The sequence below is a fragment of the Aythya marila genome, assembly GCF_965140915.1.
Source record: "Aythya marila genome assembly, chromosome: 19".
NCBI lineage: Eukaryota > Metazoa > Chordata > Aves > Anseriformes > Anatidae > Aythya > Aythya marila.
The window spans coordinates 5,556,807-5,580,987 of record NC_139060.1 but is presented as its reverse complement, the minus strand read 5'-3'; the positions used below and the strand labels follow the sequence as shown (position 1 = coordinate 5,580,987).

The following is a 24,181-nucleotide window of genomic DNA, read 5'->3' as shown; positions in this document are numbered from 1 at the left end:
CTTTGACCTGGAGCTGGCTGGGGGGTGGGGGTGGGTGTTTTTTGGGGGGGGGGGCGGATCGGTCACACCGTGCCGCCCCGGCCCCGCAGCCCCCCCCCACCCCAATAAACCTCTCGCTGCTCCCAGCCCCGCTGCCTTTATGGGATGGGGACGTGGAGTGGGGGGGGGTGCTGGGGGGGGGGGCAGTGACCCCATCGGGGCTGTGCTGGGCCCCCCCCATTGCTCAGGGAGCATTTTTGGGGGGGGGTACATGGGGGCCACGCTGTCCCCACGCAGGATGGAGAGCACCGGGGGCACCCACCCTTTGCCCCCAGCGCCCCCCCATCTGCTGGGGACCCCCGGGGGGGGTCACAGGGGGCCCCCACCTCCCTCCACGGGCTGCCGGGGGGGGGCCAAAGCATTCACTGAATGAGTAAGGGCGGCCCCGGGGACGGCGAGGGGCCGCGGCCCCCTCCGGGCTCAGCCTGAAATAATTTTTGGGGGGGTGGTGGTGGGGTGGGGTGGGGTGGGGGCCAGAAAAAGGGTTTTTAAGGGGGCTGAGGCGGAGGCGGCGGCGAGGGGGGGTCCGGGGGGGTCAGGCCATGCTGCTGGTGGAGCAGGGGGTGCTCTGCGTGCTGCCGATGCTGTGGTTGGTGCTGCTGCTCTCCGAGGCCGGCGCCGTGGTGGAGACCGGCTGCAGTTTGGAGATGGGCCCTGCATTACCACCGGGGGGGGGGGTGGAAATTGGAAAGGGGTAGGATAGGAAAGGGGAGGGGGGGGGAGGGGGGGGGAAGAAAAACATGAAGGGCCAAAAAAACAAACCTCGGCGCCAGCAGGGCCGGCCGGGGATGGCTCATCCTGGACCTGACCTTTCCAGCCCGATAAGAGCCTCCAGGCCCTGGCGCACGGCTCGCGCCCCCTCCCCGGTCCCCCCCCGGTCCCCCCCCAGCCCCGATAAGGCGTGGGATGGAGATGGGCTTCACCGGGACCCCGGGGACCGCGGCCGCGCCGAGCAGGCTCCTTCTCACACAGCCCCGGCCAGAAGGGATGCGCTGCCGAGAGCAGCAGGACCCCCCCGGGACACGCGGGAGGATTGGGACGGGGGAATAGGATGGGTTTCCCAGCCGTGGGACGTGTGTAGGGCCCCCCCTCGCCGCCCCCATGCACACAGAGGTACTCACGGGTGTGCGAGTAGATGTACCAGAGCCCGGCGGTGAGGAGCGCCCCGATGAGGAAGGCTCCGAAGGTGATGCCCAGCACGGCGCCCAGCCCCAGCCCTCGGTCTGCAGGGACACACACATGAGTGACACCGTCCCAAAACCTCTGCACGGCCCCCCCCAGCCCTGCCCCCAGCCCCAAACTCACTGTTGGGCGGCCTCCAGACGTCCTTCACGGTCACCTCCAAAACCTTCTCGAAGATGGTGTTGTTCTGCGCACGGGGAGGGTTGGGGTGAGCTCGGGGACAGCCCTGCCCCGCCGCCACCACCCCGGTGCCACCATCCCACGGGGACGGGGCTGGGGACCCCCATACCCAGGGGCTCTGGGGACCCGGGGTGCCGTCCCCAGCTTGGCGATGGAGACGGGTGGCTGGGGACCCACCGAAATGGGGATGGGGACGGGGACACCCGCGGGGACCCCGGGACGGGGGTGTCACACCGACCTGCAGCCCGGCCTTGCACTTGAGGGCGGCGGAGAAGGGGACGTGGCCGCCCTCGGGGACGGCGTAGGTGAAGCGGAATCGCCAAATCTTCCTGGCCCTGCTGCCGGGGGGCTCCTCCAGCACGGCCACGCTGGAGCTCTGCGCCTTGTTGGCCTGCACCAGCAGCAGCGGCTCCGTCCCCGCGGCCACCAGCCAGCACTCCTTGAGCTGCAGGTCGGCCGGGTAGTCGTCCCAGCGCATGGAGGCCTGCGGGGACGGGGACACGGGGTGGCCGTGAGGGATGCCACCCCCCCCGGCACGGCCCCCGCGGTGCCCGGGCGCTGCGGTACCTGCACGAAAGCCTCCTTGTTGACCTCCAGCTCTGTCTGCGGCACCTCGAAGGCGGCGGTGGGGAAGAGGCGCAGGAAGAGCTCCCGTGGGATCTGGCACTGGAAGGCCACCTAGGGACAGGGACAGCGTGAGCCACCCCACGGCACCCCGTGACCCCGGTGGCACCGGTACCGCCACTTACCCGCGCGCTCCTGAGCACCGAGCCCTTGGACAGGCTGAGGATGAGCTGCGAGGAGGGGAGGAAGGCTCGGTCAGCCCGGCCCTTGAGCTGTGGCCGTGGGCATCCCCCCGGCGGGGTCCCTCATGGGGATGGGGACACCTCCTGCCCCCCCCCCCCCCGTATCCCCTCACCTCGTTCTTGGCGTTGCCCTGGCTCTCCAGCGAGGTGCCGCAGTGGCTGAGGGGGGTGCGCAGCATGAAGTGCGTGGCGTTCTTCTCCGCCTGGCAGCTGATGTCCCGCAGGGTGATGTTCACCACGTCCTTGATGGGCTAAGAGAAAAGCCACCAGCCGTGCCCACAGCTCCCTCCGGGGTGCCCGGCCAGCCCCCCCCTGCATCCCCCCGGCACCCGGAGCGGGATGAGACCCCCCCCCCCCGGCACGCCGGCGGTGCCCTCACCTCCAGGTGGGACCTGGTGATGATGATCTCCATGGTGTCATCCGTGCACTTCCAGGGCCGGAGCATGAGGAGCAGGTCGTTGGGCAGCGTGTCCAAGGTGGGGGCCGGCGACGTGGGCATCGGGGGCGGCTTCCTCGGCACCTCTGCGGGGAGAGGACGCGGGGAGCTGAGCGGGGACACCCCCAACCCAAAAACCCTGAGCCCAGGAGGGGAGCCGGGGACCCACCGCGCTCCTGGATCTCCAGGGTGATGCGGGGGCTGACGGGGATGATGGAGTAGGAGGCGATGACGCTGTAGTTCTTCTCCAAGGCTTTGGCGACCAGGCCCTGCTCCGTGTCGGGCAGCGGCTCTCCGATTATGGGCCACGGTGACAAGGACGCGATCCTGTAGGCGCCAGAGGCCTGTGGGGGTGGCACGGGGGGGGGATTAGCGGGGCCGGGGGCATCCAGATGTGAGCAGCCACCGCGGTCGGGGCCGCACCGAGGTGGGGACGGGCTCTGGGGGATCACAGCACGGCGAGGGGGCCGCCGCGTCCCCGTGCGGGTGTCCCCAGGGCGATGTCCCCTCCTGCCAGCCCCATCGCCACGCCGGCCGTACCAGGAGTTGGATGTTGCAGCTGGTGGGCGAGAGGATCCAGGTGAGGTTGGCGCGGCTCTGGAGGATGAGGATGTGGCTGCCCGTTGCCGGCTCGGGACAGCTCAGGGACAGGTTCACCTCCGTGACGGGCGAGCTGCAAGAGCACGAGACCCCCTCCAGCCTCAGCCCCTCACTCTGCCGGGTCCGGGGTCTCCAAGAGACCCCGACCCCTTCCCCAGGTTCCCCAAGCTGTGCCCCCCTCCTGGAGGGACACACACACGGTACCTGTGCTCGGGCTGCAGCTGGATGATGTGGGCAGTCCTGGTGCTGTGGGCGCTGCCGCTGGCGCAGCTCCTCATCCCGTGGGAAAACACCTCGGCGTCGAGGTGCGGCGCGGCGTTGAAGCGCTCCTGGGGGGCGCAGTCCAGGGGGCTGCGGGCATCTGGGGGGGGCACAAACAGTGCTGGGGTCACCAAAACCAAACTGTGCTTGGTGAGCACGTGCCCAAGGGAACCACCACCCCATGGACCCGGCGTGTTCTGGGAGCAGGGAGAGCCCTGCAGCCCCTTCCTCCCCACCCTGGTGCCTGCCGGTGTGCCCCCCCTCCCCGCCAGCCCCTGTCCCCAGCGCACCTTCACCCAGGCGGAGGTGGATGGCGCGTGGGTCCTGCAGCTCGCTGTAGGACGTGATGCCCCCGTAGGTGCCCCGCGCCCAGTCCAGCAGCTGCCCCTTGCTGGCGGCCGCCGGCAGCTCCCTCTGCTGCACCGTGGGGCTGCCCTGGATCACGAAGGCGTCCTGAGGGCGAGAGGCAGTGTGAGCCGGGGCAGGACGCATGGACGCATCCCTCCCCGGCTTCGTCTGCAGCCGGGAAAATACCCTCCCAGCACGGAGGGCGCTGCTTTGAAGGCATCTTGGTGGGCATCTCCAGGGGCCTGACCCCATCAGGGCTCGGGGGTCACACCGTGGAGGACCTGGGGGAGCGGCGCGGCCGGCCGGCGGCACGCGGGGAGCTCGGCCCGCTTTATTATTAGCCGCAAAACAAAGCCGGAGGTTTATTTTCCTAACAAAGCTCCCGGCCCTGGCTCAGCTCGCTGGAGCCAAACCCCATCGCTGACCTTCCTCCCGGCAGCCGGAGGAAACGGCAGCTTTTCCAAGCCCCGTGCGTCATTCGCCGCCCAGCCTGCCCCGCGCTCAGATCCGCCGCCGGGGGCCGGGCGCATCGGCCCTGGGGAGAGGGAGAGGGAGAGGGAGAGGGCACCGGCGTCCCCCGTGGGCACCCCAAGCACCCCAGGGATGTCCCCAGCCCTGCTGTGCCCCCCCCCCAGGAGGGTTCCCAGGGCTCTGTCCCCGCAGCACTCACGGTGAGGATGAGCAGCTCCGGGCACGGGGAGGTGATGGAGGCCGAGCACCGGGAGCACTGCAGGACCAGCACCGCTGGCCGGGTGCAGCCGCTGGCTGGAGCCGTGAGCGACACATTGAGCGTGGTGGATGGGACCTGGGGGAGCAAGGAGAGGGTCAGCACCGCGGCACGGCTGGGACAGAGCCCCCCCTGTGCCCCCAGTGATGGGGCAGCAGGGAGGGACGTCGGGCTGGCCATGCAGGAGGCTGTGGGGTCGGGAGTTATGGCCTTGGGGCAGGTGAGGGATGCAGGGATGCCACATGGATGCTCACGCACACCACAGAGGGACAAAACCCTCTGGTTGTCCCCAGATGAGGGCTCAGGGTGTCCTTGCACTAGGGACACAGCACCCCACGCTGCGGCCTGGGAGCCCACTGTGGGTATCAGAGCATTGGGGACTGGGCAGCGGTGGGCTGTCACCCCATGGGGACTGGGGCATCCCACACTGGGAACTGGAAATCCCTAAAGAGCATCCAGGACATCATCATACCGGGACTGGAACATCCCCAAAGAGCATCCAGGACATCCCCACACCGGGACTGGCCCATCCCCAACCCCACGCACCAGCGCATCCCCACCCTGGGTACCAGGACATCCCCCCCATGGCTCTCCTGGCCCCATCCTGACACCGTGGAGCCGCTCCAGTCCCGGGGCAGCCGCAGGGCTCGGCTCAGCCGGAAAACCACGTCAGGAAGCCGGGGAGCCAGGCGCTAAGTTTGGAAACCACCGCCCGGCTCAGCGCTCCCGGCACAACAGCGGGCACGGCGAGCCGCCCAGGGCTGCGTGGGCACCGAGGCACGGCACAACCAGCGGTGCCAGCCTCGTGCCCGGCACCACGGGGTCGAGGGCACCGCCTGGCCCGGCCGTGGCCCCATGGGCGAGCTCGGCCACGTGGGTGGCCGGGGACCCCGGGTGGCCCCGTGGCGGCGGGAGGAGCCGGCGCTGGTTTTCCTGCCGCGTGTTTTGCGGCGCTCCATTGTTTGGTGCCCGCCGAGCGGAGGGAGGCTCGGTTTGCGTCTCGCCCCGCCGCGGCCTTTTTTTAGGTTTTTCTTCTCGGTGTTATTTTTTTTTTTTTTTTCTTCATAGGGATCTGCTTATAGAAAGCGGCTTCCAGTAATTCTTCTGCGAGCGGAGCCGGGTCCCTGCCCCGCTCCCCCCCGCGCGCCCAGGGCTCGGTGCCGGCGAGCCGAGTGCCGCAGCCGTGACATCAGCGCGTGTCCCCTGCCGCCTCCGGTGACAAAGCCGGGGCACCCCCGGCCCTGACGCTCAGCCACAGGCGCCTGCCTGCGTCAGGGCCAGGTTTCCCGTCAGGGCGTGCGGGGTGAGGCCGTGCCGGGGCGCCGCGGGCGTGGGGCACTGCAGAAGCTGCCCCCAAAAGCAGAACTGGGAGAGCTGGGAGGCAGCGGGGGGAACGTGGTGCTGGGCAGCTGGGGCTGGGCTAAAACGTGGTGCTGTGCTTGCTGGGGCTCTGAGAGCTCAAGGGAAGCTCAGCATGGGCCCTACAGTGGGGTTTTCCTCCCCCCCAGCTGCCTCCTCCTGCCCTGCCCGTGCTCTCAGGACCGCACCAGGTGGGGACGCAGCCCCGGCTCGCTGCCCCGCTGTGCCCAGCGCCACCCCAAAGCCACCCGGAGCTCCCAGCTCGGTTATCGCCCCGAGGCAGGCAGTGAAACTCCGGTGGCTGCGTTTCCGCTGCAAGTGATGTGAGCGCCTCGAGCCTCCCTGCATCCCTCCTGCCCTCCTCGGCACCGTCCCCGTGGGTGCTGGGCTCTGCCCCGCTGCTGCTCCCCGCAGAGCCACCTCCCCGCGGGACGTGCGGGTTGTGGGGACAGTCCCTGCGGTGCCAGAGAAGTGTCAGAATCGTGGCCTTTAAAAGGGTTTAAACTTCCCCTCTGGGGACAGGGAGAAACTGCAGCTTCAGCTCAGAGGGGAAGCGCAGCCGTGCGGGGAAGTTGCACTGTGGAAAAGGTTAATCTGGTTCCTCTCACCGCTCCTGATTTAGAGGAAATGCTTTCGACAGCCCCGCGCTGAGCGCAGCGTGCTGGGGGCGAGGGGGCTGCATTTACCCAGGGGGGGCTGGAAAAGGACCGGGAAGGGGGCAGGACACGGAAAAACCCAACACGAGCACCCCGATGGTGCCCGGGGCCGACATGCGGGGTGCCGCTGGCTCACCTTGGACCACTGGACGCCGAGGACGTGGACTTCATTGGCGCTGTGCAGGGAGCTGCTGCTGACGCAGCCCCGCGGCACTGTGCTCGTGCTGTAGGACAGGGTGACCGGGGGATCCGCCGCCACCGGCCGCAGGTCGCAGCCCTCGGCGGGGACGAGGTCTGGGTGGAAAACAAGAGAAATCAGTCACTGCCACGCGGCCTGGGGACAGGGGACAGGCGGGAGGGGACCCGCACAGCGAGGCCGGCCCCAACCCTGGCTCTGCTCGGGGCCTGCCCGGCGCAGCGATCCCCTAATGGCCTTTGGATCCGGTCTGGAAAAACCCGCTGTCCCCGCGCGGCACCGCCGCGTGCCAGAGCTCCCGCGTGGCTTCCCCTAAAAGCGGCCCCCCCGCATCCCTCCCCCCGGTGCTGACGGAAATTGGGAAGCCCAGGTGTGGAAATGGCACCGAGGTGCGAGGCGGGCGGGCGGCGGTGACACCGAGAGCCCCACACGGGGCTGGCGGGCGAGCGGGGCCCTGCAGCTGCCAAGGGAAATCCTGACAGCAAAAAAAAGGTGTTTGAAGCCCCGAGCCTGCCTCGCTCGGAGGTTGCCGTGGCTTTTTCCCCTGTCCTGGGCAGCGCTGCCACAGCCTGGCTGTCCCCAGGTTGTCCCCTGCACCCATGGGTGGCACGGCCGGGAGGGTCCCTGCCCTGCGGGGTGCTTTGCGCCGGGGCGTCCCCGTGGGGCTGGGGGCTCTGCGCTTGCTTTGGATGTGGCCACCGAGCGCTGTCCCCTCCCCGGGGGCTCTCTGGCAGCTCCAGCCACCACGCTGGGAGGTGACCAGGCCCTGTGCCAGCACCGGGGCACCCAACATCCCCACGGGGACGGGGACAGGGCGGTGCAGGGCCACGGGCACCGAGGCTGCGCCGGGCGGCAGCCTGGCAAGGGCCCCCCCGAGCCATCCCTGGGCTGCGTCGGGGTGGCGAGGCCGCGGCGGCGGGGTCACGGCGCAGGCCCCGCGGTGACGCTGCCACGGGCCCACCTATTGTCCGGCGCTTCCTCCCCCCGGCGCGGCGGCCGCAGCATCGGGAGGAAGATAAACAGCCGCTTATCTGGGCGCCGCAGCCCGCGGCCCTCTTTCCTCCGCTCCTGCCCCGGCGGCACCGGGCATGGCCCCCGGCCCCCGGCATCGCGGGGCAGGGGACGGGCAGATCGTCACCTCTCCGGTGACATCCCGCGGGGTGGCATCCCGTAGGGTGTGGGGACATGGCCGGCTTCTCCCCGGCGTGGGGCAGGGATGCTGCGGAGGGGACGAGGGGCAGCGGTGCCACCCGGGCACCGTCCCCATCCCCGTCCCCGTCCCCGGGGGAAGGCAGCAGCGGCCTCCAGCATTATGTCAGCATCAGATAACGGCGCTCAGCTGGGCCCAGCCTGCACCCGCGGGGTCAATCAGATAAGGGCGCATTTATTTTTGTACTCCAGGAAATACAAAAAAAAAAAAATTAAAAAGAAAGAAAGAAAGAAAATCCACTTTATGTTTTTCCAGCCTCCCACCCGCCCTCGGCCTCGCCGCGGCGCAGACGGAGCGGGGAGCGGGGACGGAGCTGCCGCGTCTCCCCGGCGCGTGGATGTCTGGGGGGGGGGAAATTCCTGTTTTGTTGCGAGAGGATCAAAGGCCCCGGGTGCAGAACAAAGCCCAGGGGGTGCCGGGGGTGCCGGGGGGGGCACGGGGCCAGGGCAGGCGCCGGGGCTGGCTCCAGCGGGGCAGGATCTCCCGGGCAGCACCGCTCCAGCGTCCCCCCTGCGCCGCCTCGGCACTCGTGCAATGAGCTGGAAGGGCTCAGCAGGGATGGAGCTGGCACTGCAGGGCTCGGGGCTGTCACCCCCAGGGCACTGTTGTGCCTCGTGGAGGTGGCAGCGGGGTTTGGGATGGGGTAGATGTGCCCACACCACCCGACACCAGGTTTTCTGGGTGCAGCGCTGGGGGAGACGCTGTCCTACATCAGCCCGTCCCATATCAGCCTGTCCCCAAGTGGATGAAGGTGACAAGCCCTGCGTCCCCTCTATATGACCTTTCTGCCCCCAGGAGGGGCGCAGCCTCACCTGGGCTGGGAAGGGAAGAGCCAGCACCGCGTTCCCCCCAGGGCAGCAGCACCGGTCCCTGCTGGCGCTGTCACACGGGGGCTCAAAGCCCCCCAGCCCTGGAAGCCCCCCGCTGTCTGCACGGCCCCACGGTGCTGTGCCTGCCAGGGACACCCCAGCCCCAAGGGTCTGCACCAGACAGGGCAGGGACCGTATGGCACCGCTACACGGGACGGGGATGGCACAGCTACACGTGTTTGGGACGGTGTGGCACGGCCATACAGGACGTGGGCTATATGGAGGAGCTCCACACTCAGAGTAGTCCCTCTCAGGGGCACGGTCACACATAGCAGGGGCTGTATGGCTCAGATTTATAGGACAGGGACAGCATTGCACAGTTCCTTAGGACGGGCACCACAGGGCACAGCTACAGGGCAGGTAGGAGAGGGGCAGCACCACAGAGCTGTGTGGGACGGGACAGATAACAGCCATATGGGATGGGGACCATGCAGCGCGGCTAAAAGGCACAGGGACACACGGCTCAGTAGGATGGGGGACTGTATGGCACAGCTGTGTAGCACAGCCACGTTGAAGGGCTGTATGGCACGGCCACATGGGACGGGGAGCGTATGGCACAAGGACAGAGGACACGGCCTGTATGGCACAGCTGCGTACAAGAGACCGGACTGTAGGACGGGGGATATAAGGCACAGATATGCAGGACAGGAATTATATGGCAAACAGACATAGGACAGGGCCTGTACAGCACAGCTTCACAGGATGTAGACCATATGGCACAGCTGTAGGATGGGGGCTGTACCACACGGCTACATAGGACACAGACCTTATCACACATCTATTTAGGATGGCGACCGTACCCCACAGCTAAACAGGACAAAGACCTTATCGCACATCTCTTTAGGATAGTGCCCATACACACAGCTCCACGGGACACAGACCTTGTTGCACATCTATTTGGGATGGTGACGGTATGGCACAGCCACACAACCGGGCTGTATGGCACAGCTGCAGGGGGCACAGCCCTACAGCACAGCTACGTGGGATGGAGCCCATATGACAGCCATAGGACAGGGACCATATGGCACAGCTACGTCGGATGGGGACCGCACAGCACAGCCCCCGGAGCACGGCCCCAGCCCCTGGGGACAGGCCCTGTAGGGGGTGACAGCACCGGGGGTGACAGTGGGGACCCCCAGCAGCCCCCATGGGACTGACCCGTGTGGGAGGTGCTGAACCCACTGCCCCTGTGTTGCTGCTGCCCTCATGTTTCCCTGTCCCTGAGCACCCTGTCCCCGTGTCCCCAGCTCCCTGCCCTCCTGGGGGTGTCCCCACGCCTGCGCCCCCCAAAATCCTCCCCGCAAAACCGCAGTGCCTGCAGTCACGGGACGAGGGCTGCGGGGCCAACAACTAAAGCAGCAAAAAAGTCCCTGGCCCTATTGCCACAGACACCGGGGGGGGCTTTGGGTTTTTTTCCTCGTTCCCCAGGCCCCCCGGGTCGGTGCCCCCGTTGAGGGGGTCCCGCTGCCTGCCCCTTCCCAGGGAAAGGGCGCTTGGACACCCCTGGGACCCTGGTGACGCAGCCTGGATTTGGGGCCGGCGGAGGGGAGGGGAGGCAATATCCGAGCCGGGACCCAGCTGTATCAGCCCCCGCACCCCCAGCCCACCCCAACAACTCACCCCTCGCCCCCACCCCCGTTCCCCTCCTCTCCCCCCGTTCCCCTCCGAGTTACCGGCGGCTCCTCCGCGCTCCCCCCCTGCGCGTTTCCCGTGCGCCCAGCCCGGTGCCGCCGTCGGGGAGCCCCGAGCCCGAAGCCCCCAACCCTCGGCGGTCCCCGGTGCCCCCCGACGGGCTCCCCACTCACCGGGGCGGGCGAGCAGCGGCAGCAGCAGCGGCAGCAGCAGCGGGGGGGGGCTCCGCAGGCACATCCCGGCCGCCGCCGCTGCCCGCAGCCGAGAGCGCAGTGAGCGGGCGCGGCGGCGGCAGGAAACCGACTCCCTTCGGGAGGAGGAGGAGGAGAAGGAGGAGGAGGAGGAGGAGGAGGAGGAGGAGGGTCGGCGCCCGGAGGAAATGCCGCTCCGCAGCCCTGGAGCCGTGCCGGCCGGAGAGGGGGGAGTTTGGGTTTGGGGGGGGTCCGGGCGCGCCGTGCCTCAGTTTCCCCGCAGGGTGCGGGCACCGCCGCGGGGCGCCCTGGAGGCAGCCCGGGTGCTGCGGGGGGGTAGGAGGGGGAGAAAGTGGGGCCCCCCCACCCTGGGGTGGCAGCGGGGAGAAGGAGGGGGTGGCTGTAGTGCCCGCACTGAGGGTGGGCAGGGTGCCAAGGGTGCCAAGGCAGGGGTCGGGGTGCCAAGGCACGGTGCGCCCCCCTCCCTAAATACCCCCTCCCCAAAGTTTAGGGGACACACAGCAGCACAGCCTGCCCCGTGCGGTGCTGAAGGGGGGGCTGCCCCATGTACTGAGGGCAGGAGCTGCCCCACTGCGATGGGGACAAGGGCAGCCCCGAGGTGTCCTGGCGTGGGCAGGGTGCCCCATGGCACGGAGCGCCCCAGGGCTCTGGACACCGGCCCCGGGGCTGCTGGTGGCTGGGGGGACACCGTGTGGCACTGCTGCCTGCCCCCTCTGCACCATGGCCAGGCCACAGCCGGGATGTCCCCAATATTGGGATGTCCCCGCTGGGCGGGCAGGTTTGGGGTTTGGGGCCCCTCTAGGACAGCCCCGTCCTGGGTCCCAGCAAAGCGACACCGAGGCAGGAGCTGGAGGGGAGCGGGGTGGCTGCGGGGACAAGGGGACATCGGGGGGACAAGAGGGCCAAGGGGAACTCCTGCCCCGTCCCTCCTGCCTGTGCCAGGGCCAGGTCCCCGGGGTGGCCCCGCACCGCTCCGTGGCGATGGGCAGGGGGCCGGGGGGTGACACCCGGCGGGGCAGGCGGCGAGGTCTGTCCCCAGCGGCCACCAGGTCCCCGGGGTGAGCAGCAGCCGCCTCCCACGACAGCGCACTGCCACCTCCTGGGGACCGCGGGGACGGGGACAGGGCCCGGAGCTGGCAGCCCTGCGCCCCTGTCCCCAGCAGGGCCTTCGGTGGTGGCCCCCAGGGCAGGGTGACAGAGCCGGGGGTGGCTGTGCGGGGTGGCCACAGCCCCTGGCACCATCCCCCTGCAGTTTATGGGGAGCCCTGAGGCTCCCCAGCCAGGGCAAAGCCACCAAAAATCACCCAAAGTGACCAGCGGGGAGGCAGGGCCCCCCCCAGCCCCACCGCCCCGCTCACCACATGGGGAAACTGAGGCAGGCTGACCCCACACCCCCATAGGGACAGGGACAACGAGGGCAGGTGGCTCCCCCAGCTCCTCCAGCGTGGCTTTGGGACTACTCAGCATCCCAAATCTGCTGTCCCCTCACCCCCAGCAGCACGAGGGGGGGGCTCAGCTGTGCTGGCAGTGCCCCAGCACCGGCCGGATGGCCGCATCCTTCCCTTCCCGCCGCCCGCAGCGCCCCGGCCCCGCCGTGCTCGTGGCTGCTTCACCCCCGGGCACCCGGCTGACGTCCGAGCCTGGCGAGCTCAGGAGTTCTGTCGGGTTTGTTTTGTTTTCTTTCTTTTTTTTTTTTCTTTTCTTTTTTTTTCTTGGGGGATTTTTGTCCCCCCCCCCCCTCGCCTTCCCCGCTCGCTTCCTTCCTCCGCACCGTCCCGGCGGCCTCGCCTGCCCCCGAGCCGCTGCCCGCCCCAAGGCCCCGCGGCTGAGTTGTGATTTATGATTTATGATTTTTATGATTTATGGCAGCCCCAAAGCTCACGGCCACGGCTCTGCTGCCTCCTTCCTGCGCCACGGCCGGGAAAACCACGGCACTGCCATGGGGCCAGGCAAAGTGACACCGAGCACGGCCTGGGGGCAGCTTTGGGGAGCTCCCCCGTCCCCATTCCACGTCCCCGTGCCAGCATCCCAAATATTCAGGGCTGGGGGGCTGCGATTGAGCCCCCCCGAGGACCCCCACCCTGTCCCTACCCTGGTGGCCGGGCTCAGGGGGGGTGTCCCCAGCGTGTCCTTTGCTCAGGGCGCACCCAGGGCATCGCGGCGGCACCGATATCCCCGGTGCCACCCCAACACCTTTTGCCACAGCTGCCCGCAGCCCCCACGTACCCCAAAACACACCGGGGGGCAGGAGCAGCGAGGAGACACCGAGGCTGGCACGTGCACGGGGTGAAAGTGATGGAAACCCCATCCCCAGGGAGGCTGAGGCAGGACGTGGGCCAGACGCTGCCCCCTTCCCCAGGGGCTCGGCGGGCAGGACGGGGTCAAGGTGAGTGGGACTGGCCCCGGCACGGGGTCACGGGCCCCCCACAGCCCGGCGGCAGCCGGGAAGCCGGGGCGAGCGGCCGGGATGCTCCCTCCCTTCCTCCGAGCATCCCACGTGCGGGATAAACACCCGCTTCCTGCCCTAATCAGCTCCAGAGGCGGGCGGGGGGCTCGGGGGGCTCAGAGAGGGGAAAAAAAAAAACCAACACAACAACAACAAAAAAGCAACAAACCAAAAATCTCTGGAAAGAAAAACTCATTTCCTCCGACAGAAGAAAAAGATAAAGTCTGGGCTCATTAAAGCGAACTTTACTGGGGAGAGACGGGAAAGAGCCAAACACAATGTCCTTGAAATTTCCTTCGCGCGGCTCTGTCCACGAAAACAGGATGAGGGCTCTTCCGCTGTCTCTGCCGGCGCACGCGGAGGGGGGGGCGCGGGGCGGGGGGCGCGGGGCGGCCGGCACGGCTACAGGCTGTCGAGGTAGGAGCAGACCTGCTGGAAAACCTCGTCCACGCTGCCCTCGGCGTTGAGCTGCAGGGAGGGGTTAGGGGGGCGCCGGCTCCTCCAAGCCCCTTTTTGGGGCGATTTGGTGGGTCCCAAGCCAGCTGGGGGAACCCTAACCCTATATCAGCCCCCTTACCCCAAAGGTGTTGATTCCTTCCCCCCCCCGTGGGTCCTGCTCACCTGGCGGACGATGCCCCTGCTCTTGTAGAAGGTGATGACGGGCTCCGTGGCCTTGTAGTAGGTCTCCAGGCGCTTCTTGATGGTCTCCTCGTTGTCGTCCACCCGCCCGCTGGTCTCGCCCCGCTTCAGCAGGCGCTTCACCATCGTCTCCTTCCCCGCGTCCACGTACAGCAGCAGCGTGGGGGCGGCAATCTGCGGGGACAGGGGGGGCTGGCACCGCGCAGGCTTGGCACGAGGGTGTCCCCGTGCCACCCCATGCCACCCCGTGCCACCCTGTGCCACCCTCCACCTGGTTCTGGGCACCCCAGGGACACCAAACCCTGGCTCTGCGCCACCACAGCCACCCCCCGTCATCCGTGAGGACGCCCCGGAGCGATGTGTCCCCCCCCCGATGGCAGCTCAGCCCCCCGTCGGGATGGGATCTGCTCCCACCAGCTCCACGCAGCCCTCGGGGGCACCCCGCGGCCTCACCAGCCCTCACCTTCTTCTCGAACTCCTCGCCCTGCTTCACCTCGCGGGGGTAGCCGTCGATGAGGAAACCCTTGGACACGTCGGCTTTGGCCACCATGGCGTCCCGCAGCATGTCCAGCACCGTGTCCTGGGGACGGGGCACGGACACCTCGTGGGGCCGCGCGCCCACCCCGTCCCCACGGCCACACGGGGAGGGGGACAAACACCACGGCGGGCACGCGCGGACTCACCAGGGGCACCAGCTCGCCCTTCTCCATGATGGCCTGCAGCTTCTTGCCCCGCTCCGAGCCCGAGCTGACCTCAGCCCGGAGCAGGTCCCCGGTGGAGAGGTGGGTGTACCCGTACTTCTGCACGATCTTCTCGCATTGCGTCCCCTTCCCCGAGCCGGGGCCACCTGCAAGCGGTGGCAGTGCCCCAGCGCACAGCAGGGAGCTGGGGGGCAGGCGGGGGAAGGGGCACGGAGCCACCAGAGTCCCCAGAGCCTGGGGAGAAAGGGGACGGGGTCCCCGAGCCCAGCACCAGGTGGATGGAGAGAGCTGCTCCTGGTGGGGGCTTGGGGATGGCGGTGCTTGGGGTGGCACGGGCTGCTGGTGTGGGTAGTTGGTACCCGGGCATCGCCACCCTGATGGCACCCAGGACACCACAACTCCATCAGCACCTCTGCATTTCCACCCCGATGGCACCCAGGACATCACGACTCCATCAGCACCCAGGTATCGCCACCCCGATGGCACCCAGGACACCAGGACCCCATCAGCACCTGGGCATCCCCACCCCATCCCCACCCGCGGCATCACCCCCAGGAGCATCCCATCGCGTCCCATCAGGCGCTGCCACCCTGCTGGTGGTCCCCAGCACCCCCCCAGTGGCCTCGAGGACCCCCTGCCCCACCTCGACCCCGCCAGCCGCAGGACCCGGCCGCCCACTTACCCACCACAAAGATGATCTTGTGGTGCTTGAGCTTTTCTGGGGGGGGGAAAAAAAAAAGAAAATAATCAACCTAAAAGCCAAAAGGGCACCGTCGAACGAGCCGTCCCCAGCAGCAAGGCTGAGCCCCCCAGCGGGGGGACCGACCCCTGCCCACTCCGGGGTGCGAAGCGGCCACGCGTGCCCCTTGTCCCCGTCACCTGAGGGGTCTGGGACATCTGAGGGGTCTGGGACATCGGGGCTGGCCGGGCTGGCGCACAGGGACCCCATGGAGCTCAGCCACAGGGCTCAGCCCTGGGCCTGGAACCCCCCCCGGCGCCCCGGAGACACTCGTTGTCCTCAGTGTCGGGGTGGGGACCTGCAGGGCTCCCCGGGGGGGGCACATCCATCCCCGTGGCCAGATCCGGGTCCTGCCCTTGGCACGGGTGCCTCGAGTGCTTGGTGTGACCCCCAGCAGCCCCTAAACCCCCCCCCAGGGACCGATTGTCCCCAAAAGCGGTGCCTGGGGCAGGCAGCTGGGGAGCAGGGGCCGGGTGCCAGCACCTCACGGAGCCCCCCCAGCCTGCGGGACATGGGGGGGTCCCTCAGGGTGCCCCCCACCTGCAGGATCTGGCCCCGAGGGGAGCTAAAAATACCGGTGAGCCCGGCACTGCTCCCCCCAGCCCGGCCGTCTGAAATTTCAGCCCCTCCAGCACCCGGGGAAGGAGCCAAGACGGTGGGGAAAGGGGGGGGGCAGGAGATGGGGGGCGCAGGGGGGGCGAAGGGATTGGGGTTGGGAAGAGGCCCCCCCAAGGGGATCTGGGTGGACGCAAGGGGGAGGCAGAGGGGGATGGACACGGGAGGAGAAGGCAGGGGATGGACGCAAGGGGGGGACAGAGGGGGTGGAAGCGAAGTGGGACAGGGAATCGGATACCGGGGGACGGGGGAGGGAGGGAAAGGGGACACGGGGGGCACGGGGGGGCGCGGGGGGGGCGCGGGGGCACGGGGGGGGCACGGGGGGGGCGCGGGGAGCGGGTGCGAGGGGGGCAGAGGGGGTGGATACGAGGGCACAGGGGGCAGACGCAAAAGATGGGGTGCGTAAAGGGGACCCGGGGATGGACACGGGGTGGGGACACTGGGGGTGGACGCAAAGGGGTCCGGGGGGTTGGGTGAAAGAGGGACGGGGGGGACGGGGGTGGCACAAGGGGGCACGGGGGATGGGAACGAGGGGATGGGAACAAGGGGGACGCAGGGGATGGGAACAAGGGGATGGGGACAAGGGGATGGGGACAAGGGGATGGGGACAAAGGGGACACGGGATGGCAGAAAGGGGACACGGGATGGCCCAAGGGGGACGCAGGGGATCGGGCACAGGGGGACAGCTGCCAAGGGGCCAGAAGCAGAGGGGACAAAGGAGCTGGCCGCAGGGACAGCAGAGCAGGGCACTCACCTGTCGACATGCTGCCGGCGGGGTGCAGGAGAGCTTCGGGCTGCGGGGACGGAGAGAGGAGAGGAGAGGAGAGGGGAGCAGTGAGCGGCTCGGCGGGGACGGGGGGGTCCCCAGGGCCGGGGCTGCGCGGGGTGTTACTGGGACAACAGCTCTCCCTTCCCTCCCCTATGGGACGCAGCAGGTCCCCAGCCGAGCGCTGGGGGACCCGTGGTGGTGAGGCAGAAGCCGCCCTGCCCCTCAGTTTGGCCCTAAAACCTATAAAATTTATCAGATGTATCCGGCAGGCACGGCGCTGCCTGGATTTCGTGGCTTGAGGAGCTGGGGAGCTCGGCTCCCGCGGCCATCGCCTACCTGGCTGCCGGCGGTGACACGGGGTGACACGGGGTGACGTGGGGTGTCACGGGGTGTTACGGGGTGGCATTACCTGCGCCTCCCTGCCCTGACCACATCCCCGTGCCCGGTGACACACGGCCCTGGGATGCCGCTGACGGCGGCAGCGCCTCCACCGCGCCAGCTCCCCACGTGCCGGAGGGGAGGCTTTAGGGGATGGTTTTGGGGGGCCAGCCCGCTCTCACTCCCTGGAGGTGGGGGATTGCTGTAGGATTGCTGTAGGATTGCTGTAGGATTGCTGTAGGATTGCTGCACCCACAGGTCCCTGCTGTGGGTTTGGGCTCCCTGCCCGCACCCTGCCGCCCCGCGTCACCCCGCGCTCCCCAAACCGGCCAGACTGGGGCCAGGGGCCCTGCGCTGCCGCCCCGCTCGTGTTACAGCCGGGAAAGGGCAGGGGCTAAGAATGGACGGGCTGAAACCTGCACCGGGACACGGCCCCCCCCGTGCCATGGGGCCGAACCCCGCCGTGTCCCCACGGGGTGGCCAGGAGGGTGCGGGACCCCGTGGGGGACCCGGGTATGGGGACAGCGGGGTGCCCGGGGGAAGCTGTGGTGTGGTGTGGTGTGGTGTGGTGTGCTCCCGTCAGGAGCTCCAACAGCCCCCAGACCCCGTCCCACCCCCCTTTTTCCCCCCCACCTCAACTCAGCACCCAGCACCCCTGCGGTAACCCAGCCCCCCCAGCAGCACCCCGTGTCATGCCCGTTGGTGGCACAGCCCAGGAGCAGCAGCGAGACCCCCAAACCCCCCCGTGGGATGACCCCCCCCAGCACCCCATAAAATGCCCCCCAGCACCCTGTGCAATAGTGTTACCCCCTGCCATGCCCCCCCAGCACCCCAAGCAATGCCCCAACGCCTGTGCAATGCCCCCAGCACCCCATACAGCACCCCACAAACACCCCATACAATTCCCCCCCCAAGCACCCCATGCCATAGTGCAGCACCTGCCATAGCCCCCCAGCACCCCACAAAGCACCCCCCAAGCACCCCATAAAATACCCCCCCCAGCACCTTGTGCAGTGTACCCCCACCAAGCACCCCGTGCAATAGTGCAGCAGCCCCTGCCATGCCCCCCCAGCACCCCATATAACCCCCCAGCACCCCATATAATCCCCCCCACCCCATATAACACCCCCCCACCCCATATAACCCCCCCCACCCCCATACACCCCCCCTAGCCCCTCTGTCTCCCCCCTTGGTGCTCCCAGCACTGCCCCGCTCCCACCCCCCCAGCATTACCCCCACAACCCCACCCCCCCCATCCCCATCCCACCCCCCTTAAATCCCTTACAGTGCGGGGGGGCTCACCCCAAATCCCCCCCCAAAAGCCCCCCGCGCAGCGCCTACCCGAACGCCCTCCCCAAGGTCACCGTGGGGAGGGGGAGCCGAGGGGGGGGGCACCCAGGGGTGGGTGAGGGCCGGGGTGCCGAGGGGCTGCAGGGCTCGGGGGGGGGTTTAGGATGCTGGGGGGGGGCTGGGGGGGCTGGCACTGACCTGTGGGGCCGGGAGCTGTGGGGCGGGCAGCTGCCTGCTCGGGTACCGCTAGCTGGATATAATGCAGCGAGGAGCATGCCGGGAGCGGGCAGCAGGGGGGGGGGCACACACAGGCTGGGGGGGGGGGGGGGAAAAAACCACTGCTGCCTGCCCGCAGCCCCCCCCCCAGCACCGTGCAGGGGGTTGCGGGGGGCTCCATGGGGTCCCAAGGGGCTGGGGGTCCTGCGCACTACTGGGTATCCTGGGGGGGACCCCCCCGCTGCCCCCCCCAAATAAATAAATAAATAATATTTTTTTTTTTTTTTCCCTCCCCAGGATCAGCCCCAAAACGTGGGGGGGCTCCCGAAGGGCCCCATTCTCACCCCCCCCTCTCAAATTTCCCACCCCAAAAGCTAGAGCCCGGCCCCCCAAAAAACGCAGCCCGGAGTCAGGGCCCAAGGCAACAGACTGCAGCAAGGTTTATTCTGTACAAATCACTACAAAACGCGGGGTGACCCCCCCATGGGGCTGAGCACCCCCCCCCCGGGGGTAACCCCGACAGCACAGGGGGTGTGCATCCCCCCTCCGCCACCCCCCCGCTGCCACGGCCCCAGGGAAACTGAGGCACGGCGCCGCGCTCTGCTGGGGCTCAGCACCCAAACACGCCACTTGGAGGGATTTTCCCCCAATTTTCCACCGCCGGGAGATAAATAACAGCCCCCCCTAAACGTGGGGGGGGTACATGGCCCCCCCCCCACCACCACGCACTCAGTTTGGGAAGGGAAAACGAGTACAGACAGCGGGACAAGGAGGTGGGGGGGGAGAAAAAAGAGAAAAACCCAAGCCCCCAGATTCCCATTGTGCCGATAGAAAAGGTTTTGGCAGTGTGGCCCCCCCCCGCAGCGAGCACGGGGCCGGGGGTTTTTGGGGTAGGCACCCCATGGGTGGATCCTTACCTGGGTGGCAGGGCAGGGCCCCCCCTCTGGGGGCGACGCCACCGAAAACGTCAGGATTTGTGCCGGGGGGGCTGGGGCTGGCAGTGCAGGGGGTGGCAGACGGGAGTGAAACGGGGAGGGGGTCCCCAAAATTTTGCCGTGAAAGCAATGCAGCCCCTACGGTGCCCCCGGAGCGCCCCAGGGTGTGCTTGCAGGGCGGTGAGCTGTGAGACAACCAGGGAGGTTTGGAGCTGGGTCTGTGCAGGATTTAACCCCCGTGCGGTGTCCCCACGGCTCCCCTGCCTGCTGTCCCACAGGAGGGGACACGCCACCCCAAAACCCTTCACACCACGGGCACGCGGAGCCCTTGGGCACAGCGGTGGCAGGCGGTCCTTGACGGCTCCATCAGCCCCGGGGCGCACGGCGTGGCCTGGACCCCAACCCATGGAGACCCCATCCCATGGAGACCCCATCCCATGGAGACCCCATTCGTGTCCCCAAGGGTCCCCGCTCGGCGCGGCCGCCCTAGGGCCATGCGGGGTGGGAGAAGGTGATGTTGTAGAGGCCGGCCCAGCTGGCGAAGACGCGCTTCTCGGTGATGAAGCGGTGGTGGTTGCCCCGGCGGCTGCGCTCGTTGTGGATGTAGGTGGTGCACTCGTCGGGGCCCTTGGGCTCGTAGTAGTGGTAGGCCATGCGGCGGGGCTGCGGCCGCCGGCTGCGGGCAGAGAGCGGGCTGAGCCCCCCCGGGATGGGATTTGGGGTTTGGGGGTTTGTGTGTGTGGGGGGGGCGAAGGGGGACACACCGTACCTGCAGTAGTTGGGGGGCACCATGCCGTAGACGTGGATGGTGTCGCACAGCTCCACCGCGATCACCATGGTGAACCAGCCCGTGCTGAGCCACGAGCGCGACTTCTCCCTGGGGCATGGCACGGGGGAGAAACGGGGCCACGATGAAGACACAGCAACCCCCCAAAATCCCCTCAAAACCCCCCAAATCCCCCCAGCCTGACACCGCAGCCAACCCCACGGAGCAGCCCCGGGAGCCGGCCCTGCCTTTTGTCCCCACCAACGGAGGGGACAAGGTGCCGGGGGAGGCCCCGAGGTACCTGTCCTTCCCCGTCTCCCCCCGGAACAGCTCATCCAGCTGCTTCATGCGGCCGGGGGACACGACGTAGGCCGTCATGTTGGGGAAGGAGGCTCCGACGCGCTGGATGATCTTCAGCAGGCTCTTCTGCATCTTGGCGGGCGGCCCCCAGAAGATGAGGACGGTCTCCGGGGTCTTGTTGACGAACTCCTGGGGCCGCTTCAGCACGCGGTAGACGCTGGAGTGGGCCACCACGCGGAACGTGGTCTTGTTGCCCACGTCCGCCTCGTAGCCCGTGGTGGGGGCGTCGTTCATGCGGATGGCGCACTCGGCCTGGTCGATCTCGGCGCCCAGGCGGCTGCCCAGGAGGTGGCTGGAGCTGGTGACGATGACACACTGGTGGCAGTGGGCGCTCAGGCTCTGGGGACGACCGGCGGGGTCAAAGGGGGAATTTTTTGGCATCCCGGCGACGGGGACGGTGCTGCTGGGCGTCACCACGGGGCAGCGAGCGCCCGCTGTGATGTCCCAACCCCGCCGTACCTTGTTCCCGGAGACGGGCAGGTACCCGCTGCTCACCCCCCATCGCCGCAGGTCGGGGGGCCGGCGGGCTCGGCCCCGCAGGGTGCCATAGGGGAAGACCTCGGTCCCGTTGTTGGAGCTGTAGATGATCAGCAGCATGAGCAGGGCAAAGAGGACCACGAAGACGGCGGCGCGCTGGCTCTGCGGGCGGGGGGAGAGCGTCAGGTGCCGGCTCCCAGAAGGGGATGGAGATGGGAGAACCCCCGGGGTGCCGGCGCCCCGACACGCTCATCCCTCGCCAGCTGTGGGTTTAGCAGGAGCTGCCCCCACGCAGTGCTGCAGAGCCCTCCCCTGGCCACGCTCTGCTGCTTCCAGATATTAAAGAACACCCGAGGCTGTGGGGAGGCACCGAGCGGCACGGTGCTGCGAGGGGGGCAGCGAGGAGACACAGGGATGGGGATGGGGATGGGGACAGGGATGGGGACATCTCTCCCTTTCCCCTCTCGGCCACGTGCCACTCCCCAGCCCCCTCTGGATAACAGAATAACAGGAGGATGGAGGAGGAACATGTTTGCTGCTGTGAATAATGCTCCGAGAGGCAGGAGAGCTACCAGGAAGGTCCCAGGCCGGGGCAGCCCCTGCTTGGCACTGGCACGGCTGCCCCAATCCCAGCCCCGCAGGCTGTTTTTTTTAGGGGGGCTCCACAGCCCCCCAGGGGATGCCCAGCACCGTGCCCGGCTCTCACCGTGCTGCCGCTCATGTCTCCCGGCCGGCCTCAGTGCGCAGCAATCGCTGGCGTCCTGCGAGCACCTGCAAGGCACGCGGTCACCCCAAAAAGCACCACAACGTGGGGACCATCCCCAAAACCAGCCGCACGTGATGGGCTGATCCCCAAACCGGGCTGAGCTCCGGGCAGGATGGATTATCCCAGCGCCGCTGGGGTGAAAGCCACACGATTCAACGCCGGATCAGCCCCCCCCTGCCTAAGGTGAGCGGGATCTCCCAGCTGAATCCCATTAAAATGGCCACGGGGTGGGTGCACCCAGGGATGCCCGCCCTGCGGGGGACCCGCTTTTCTCCCCCCTCGCCCTGCCCTGATTAATATTTGGAAGTCCTCCACCGTGAGTCACCGCCTAGTACTCAAGAGCAATTAGAAATAGAAAAAAAAAAACACGAAGCCTCTTTACTGACTGCCTTGGGAGGAGCCGGGATGGAAAATTACATAGCAGCTGGTGTTTAACCCTCTGGGGGGGCCTCAAAGGGCTTTCAGGGCTGGTGTCGCTGCCCAGGAAGGTGCCAACGGCTGGGGAATGGCCGCGTTTTACAGTGCCCCCACCCCGTGGAGAGGGGTCGGTGCCAGGAGCTCCCATCCCCGCACGGGGCAGGGCACGGCACAGCGCGGGACGCAGGTGCCAGGGGTGGGGGTGCCAGCTCCGGGCCCCCCTTTTGGGTTTTGCTGCGGGTGACCCCAGCACGGGGGTCCCTTACCTGGCCCAGGGCGTTCATCTGCAGCGGGTGGGGAGCGGTGCCGGGGGGGCCTCGTCCGCCTCCTCCTCCCCGCGCGCCCCCCGAGCTGCGGGGTGCTGCCGGGCCCCTCCAGCCGGCACCAGGGCCATGGTGGCACCGGGGGTCACATCGCTGCCGTGCCGGGGAAGCGCTGAGCCAGCCCGGCTCCCCATGCTGCCAGCCGCCCCCAAATCCACCCCCACACCCCCCCCCAGGTGCAAACCCGCCCACAGCTCCGGCGCACAGCCCCTGCCGCCCCCCCGTGTCACCCCGCTATGCCAGCCCTCCCTGCACCCCCGCATTTTTGTGCTCTGCCAGGCAAATCCTCCCCCAGCCCAGGATGCAGCCCCCCCCCGGTACCCGGGATGAAGCCCCCCTCTTCCTGGGATGCAATCCCCTGGATCCCAGAATGCAATCCCCTGGTTCCTGGGATGCAGCCCCCCCAGTTCCCGGGATGCAACCCCCCCAGTTCCCATAAAACAGCCCCCCCAGCACCCGGGGAGCAGCTCTGCCAGCTCCCAGGATGCAACCCCCCCGTTCCTGGGGTGCAATCCCCCGGTTCCCAGGTTGCAAACCCCCCAGGTTCCCAGGATGCAACCCCCCTGTTCCCGGAACGCAGCCCCCCCGTTCCCAGGATGCAGCCCCACAGATTCCCAGGGTGCAGCCCCCCCGGTACCCGCGATGCAGCCCCCCATTCTCCCGGGATGCAGCCCCCCGGTTCCCATGATGCAGCCCCAATTCTCGGGACGCACCCCCCCATGTTCCCAGAACGCAGCCTCCCCTTTCCGTCATGCAACCCCCCCGGTGCCCGGGAATCCCCTATAACCCCCCCTTCCCTCCCACCCCCCCGGCAGCCCCCGTTGCATTTCCCAGGCAGGCCGGGGCCCGGAGCCACCCGAGCCCGGTGCGCGCTGCCCCCCGCCTTGGCCGTGCCCGTGCAGCGCCCCCTTTTTCCCCCCCCCATCCCGGTGCCAGCCCCGCACCCACCGACCGGCGGACAGCCCCACAGCCCCACGGACAGCCCCACGGACAGCCCGACCCACGGACCACCCGCTCCGCTGCGCACTGCGCCGCCGCCGCCGCTGCTGCGCGCTCCCGGGGCTCGCCGGCCGCGCGCGCGCGCGCGCACACGCTGCCCGGGGCGGGGACGCGCTGGGGGGGATCCAAGCACCGCCCGCCCCGATGGGGCGCGCATGGGGTGCACCGGGGGGGCGTGGGTGGCTGGGGGTGCCCCTGGGTGCGCGGGTGCCCGTGGGTGCGTGGCATTTATGGGGTGGTGCAGCGCTGTGCCCCCTCGGCACCCCACTGATTTTGTGGGGGCTGCGAGGTCCTGATGCGGTACGGAGCCCACGGACCCACTCGGGGCCATCCCCGGGGTTTTTGGCTCTGCTGCGGAGTGGGGCCGAGGAGCTCTCCGGCTTCTCCTGCAAATGCCGTGTGTGGGGAGCTGCGCTGCCAAAACCCCCCGGAACAGCCCCAAAGCAGCAGGTGCCGGCTGAAACGGGAGCGAACGCGACCCCAGCCCAGCACCCCACAGCTTTGCCGCCCCGCTCACCGCCCCGTCCGTCCCAGGAGCCGTTCATCAGCGCCCTGCACGCCGTGCCTGCAGCTCGCCCCCTCTCTCCGGGCGCACAGCCACATCAGGGCCGGCTCCTGTCCCATAGCACCGC

At 68.5% G+C, this 24,181-nt stretch overlaps 3 protein-coding genes across 5 annotated transcripts; all 3 read right to left on the bottom strand.

Annotated features, from left to right (window-relative positions):
• Positions 1-564: 564 nt before the first annotated feature.
• ENG (endoglin) lies at positions 565-10,821 on the bottom strand. Its single transcript, XM_082775763.1, has 15 exons — positions 10,675-10,821; positions 6,731-6,888; positions 4,523-4,657; positions 3,795-3,957; positions 3,448-3,604; positions 3,184-3,316; positions 2,813-2,987; positions 2,587-2,729; positions 2,321-2,458; positions 2,151-2,195; positions 1,969-2,079; positions 1,640-1,885; positions 1,345-1,408; positions 1,161-1,262; positions 565-693 (listed from the first exon to the last, which is right to left on the bottom strand). The coding sequence occupies exons 1-15, from the start codon at positions 10,736-10,738 to the stop codon at positions 575-577; spliced, it is 1,953 nt and encodes a 650-aa protein (XP_082631889.1). The 5' UTR covers positions 10,739-10,821; the 3' UTR covers positions 565-574.
• A 2,566-nt stretch (positions 10,822-13,387) lies between these two features.
• On the bottom strand, positions 13,388-18,546 carry AK1 (adenylate kinase 1). Of its 2 annotated transcripts, none has more exons than XM_082775994.1 (7): positions 18,489-18,546; positions 16,608-16,647; positions 15,182-15,217; positions 14,482-14,645; positions 14,262-14,378; positions 13,781-13,972; positions 13,388-13,627 (listed from the first exon to the last, which is right to left on the bottom strand). In XM_082775994.1, the coding sequence occupies exons 2-7, from the start codon at positions 16,615-16,617 to the stop codon at positions 13,562-13,564; spliced, it is 585 nt and encodes a 194-aa protein (XP_082632120.1). In that variant the 5' UTR covers positions 16,618-16,647; positions 18,489-18,546; the 3' UTR covers positions 13,388-13,561. The 2 variants fall into 2 exon arrangements, with proteins under 2 accessions (XP_082632120.1, XP_082632121.1); XM_082775995.1 differs by lacking the exon at positions 18,489-18,546 and adding an exon at positions 16,959-16,977.
• Positions 18,547-19,082: 536 nt separating this feature from the next.
• Positions 19,083-23,637, bottom strand: ST6GALNAC6 (ST6 N-acetylgalactosaminide alpha-2,6-sialyltransferase 6). 2 transcript variants are annotated; one of them, XM_082775915.1, is made up of 7 exons: positions 23,499-23,637; positions 22,494-22,643; positions 21,751-21,815; positions 21,027-21,206; positions 20,509-20,906; positions 20,211-20,318; positions 19,083-20,117 (listed from the first exon to the last, which is right to left on the bottom strand). In XM_082775915.1, the coding sequence occupies exons 3-7, from the start codon at positions 21,763-21,765 to the stop codon at positions 19,928-19,930; spliced, it is 891 nt and encodes a 296-aa protein (XP_082632041.1). In that variant the 5' UTR covers positions 21,766-21,815; positions 22,494-22,643; positions 23,499-23,637; the 3' UTR covers positions 19,083-19,927. The 2 variants fall into 2 exon arrangements, with proteins under 2 accessions (XP_082632041.1, XP_082632042.1); XM_082775916.1 differs by having other exon boundaries at positions 23,559-23,612.
• Between the last annotated feature and the right edge of the window lie 544 nt (positions 23,638-24,181).

Excerpts from the sequence above, each read along its gene's own strand:
- ENG (XM_082775763.1), bottom strand. The coding sequence starts at position 10,738 with ATGTGCCTGCGGAGCCCCCCCCCGCTGCTGCTGCCGCTGCTGCTGCCG. Across the intron at positions 4,658-6,730 it reads TCGGCGTCCAGTGGTCCAAG|GTCCCATCCACCACGCTCAA; the intron begins GTGAGCCAGCGG and ends TTGCTCCCCCAG. Across the intron at positions 2,730-2,812 it reads CCTGGAGATCCAGGAGCGCG|AGGTGCCGAGGAAGCCGCCC; the intron begins GTGGGTCCCCGG and ends CTCTCCCCGCAG.
- AK1 (XM_082775994.1), bottom strand. Across the intron at positions 13,973-14,261 it reads GCGAGGAGTTCGAGAAGAAG|ATTGCCGCCCCCACGCTGCT; the intron begins GTGAGGGCTGGT and ends CTGTCCCCGCAG. Across the intron at positions 13,628-13,780 it reads GCAGGGGCATCGTCCGCCAG|CTCAACGCCGAGGGCAGCGT; the intron begins GTGAGCAGGACC and ends CCCTCCCTGCAG.
- ST6GALNAC6 (XM_082775915.1), bottom strand. Across the intron at positions 20,319-20,508 it reads GGGGAGACGGGGAAGGACAG|GGAGAAGTCGCGCTCGTGGC; the intron begins GTACCTCGGGGC and ends GCCATGCCCCAG. Across the intron at positions 20,118-20,210 it reads GTGCCCCCCAACTACTGCAG|CCGGCGGCCGCAGCCCCGCC; the intron begins GTACGGTGTGTC and ends CTCTGCCCGCAG.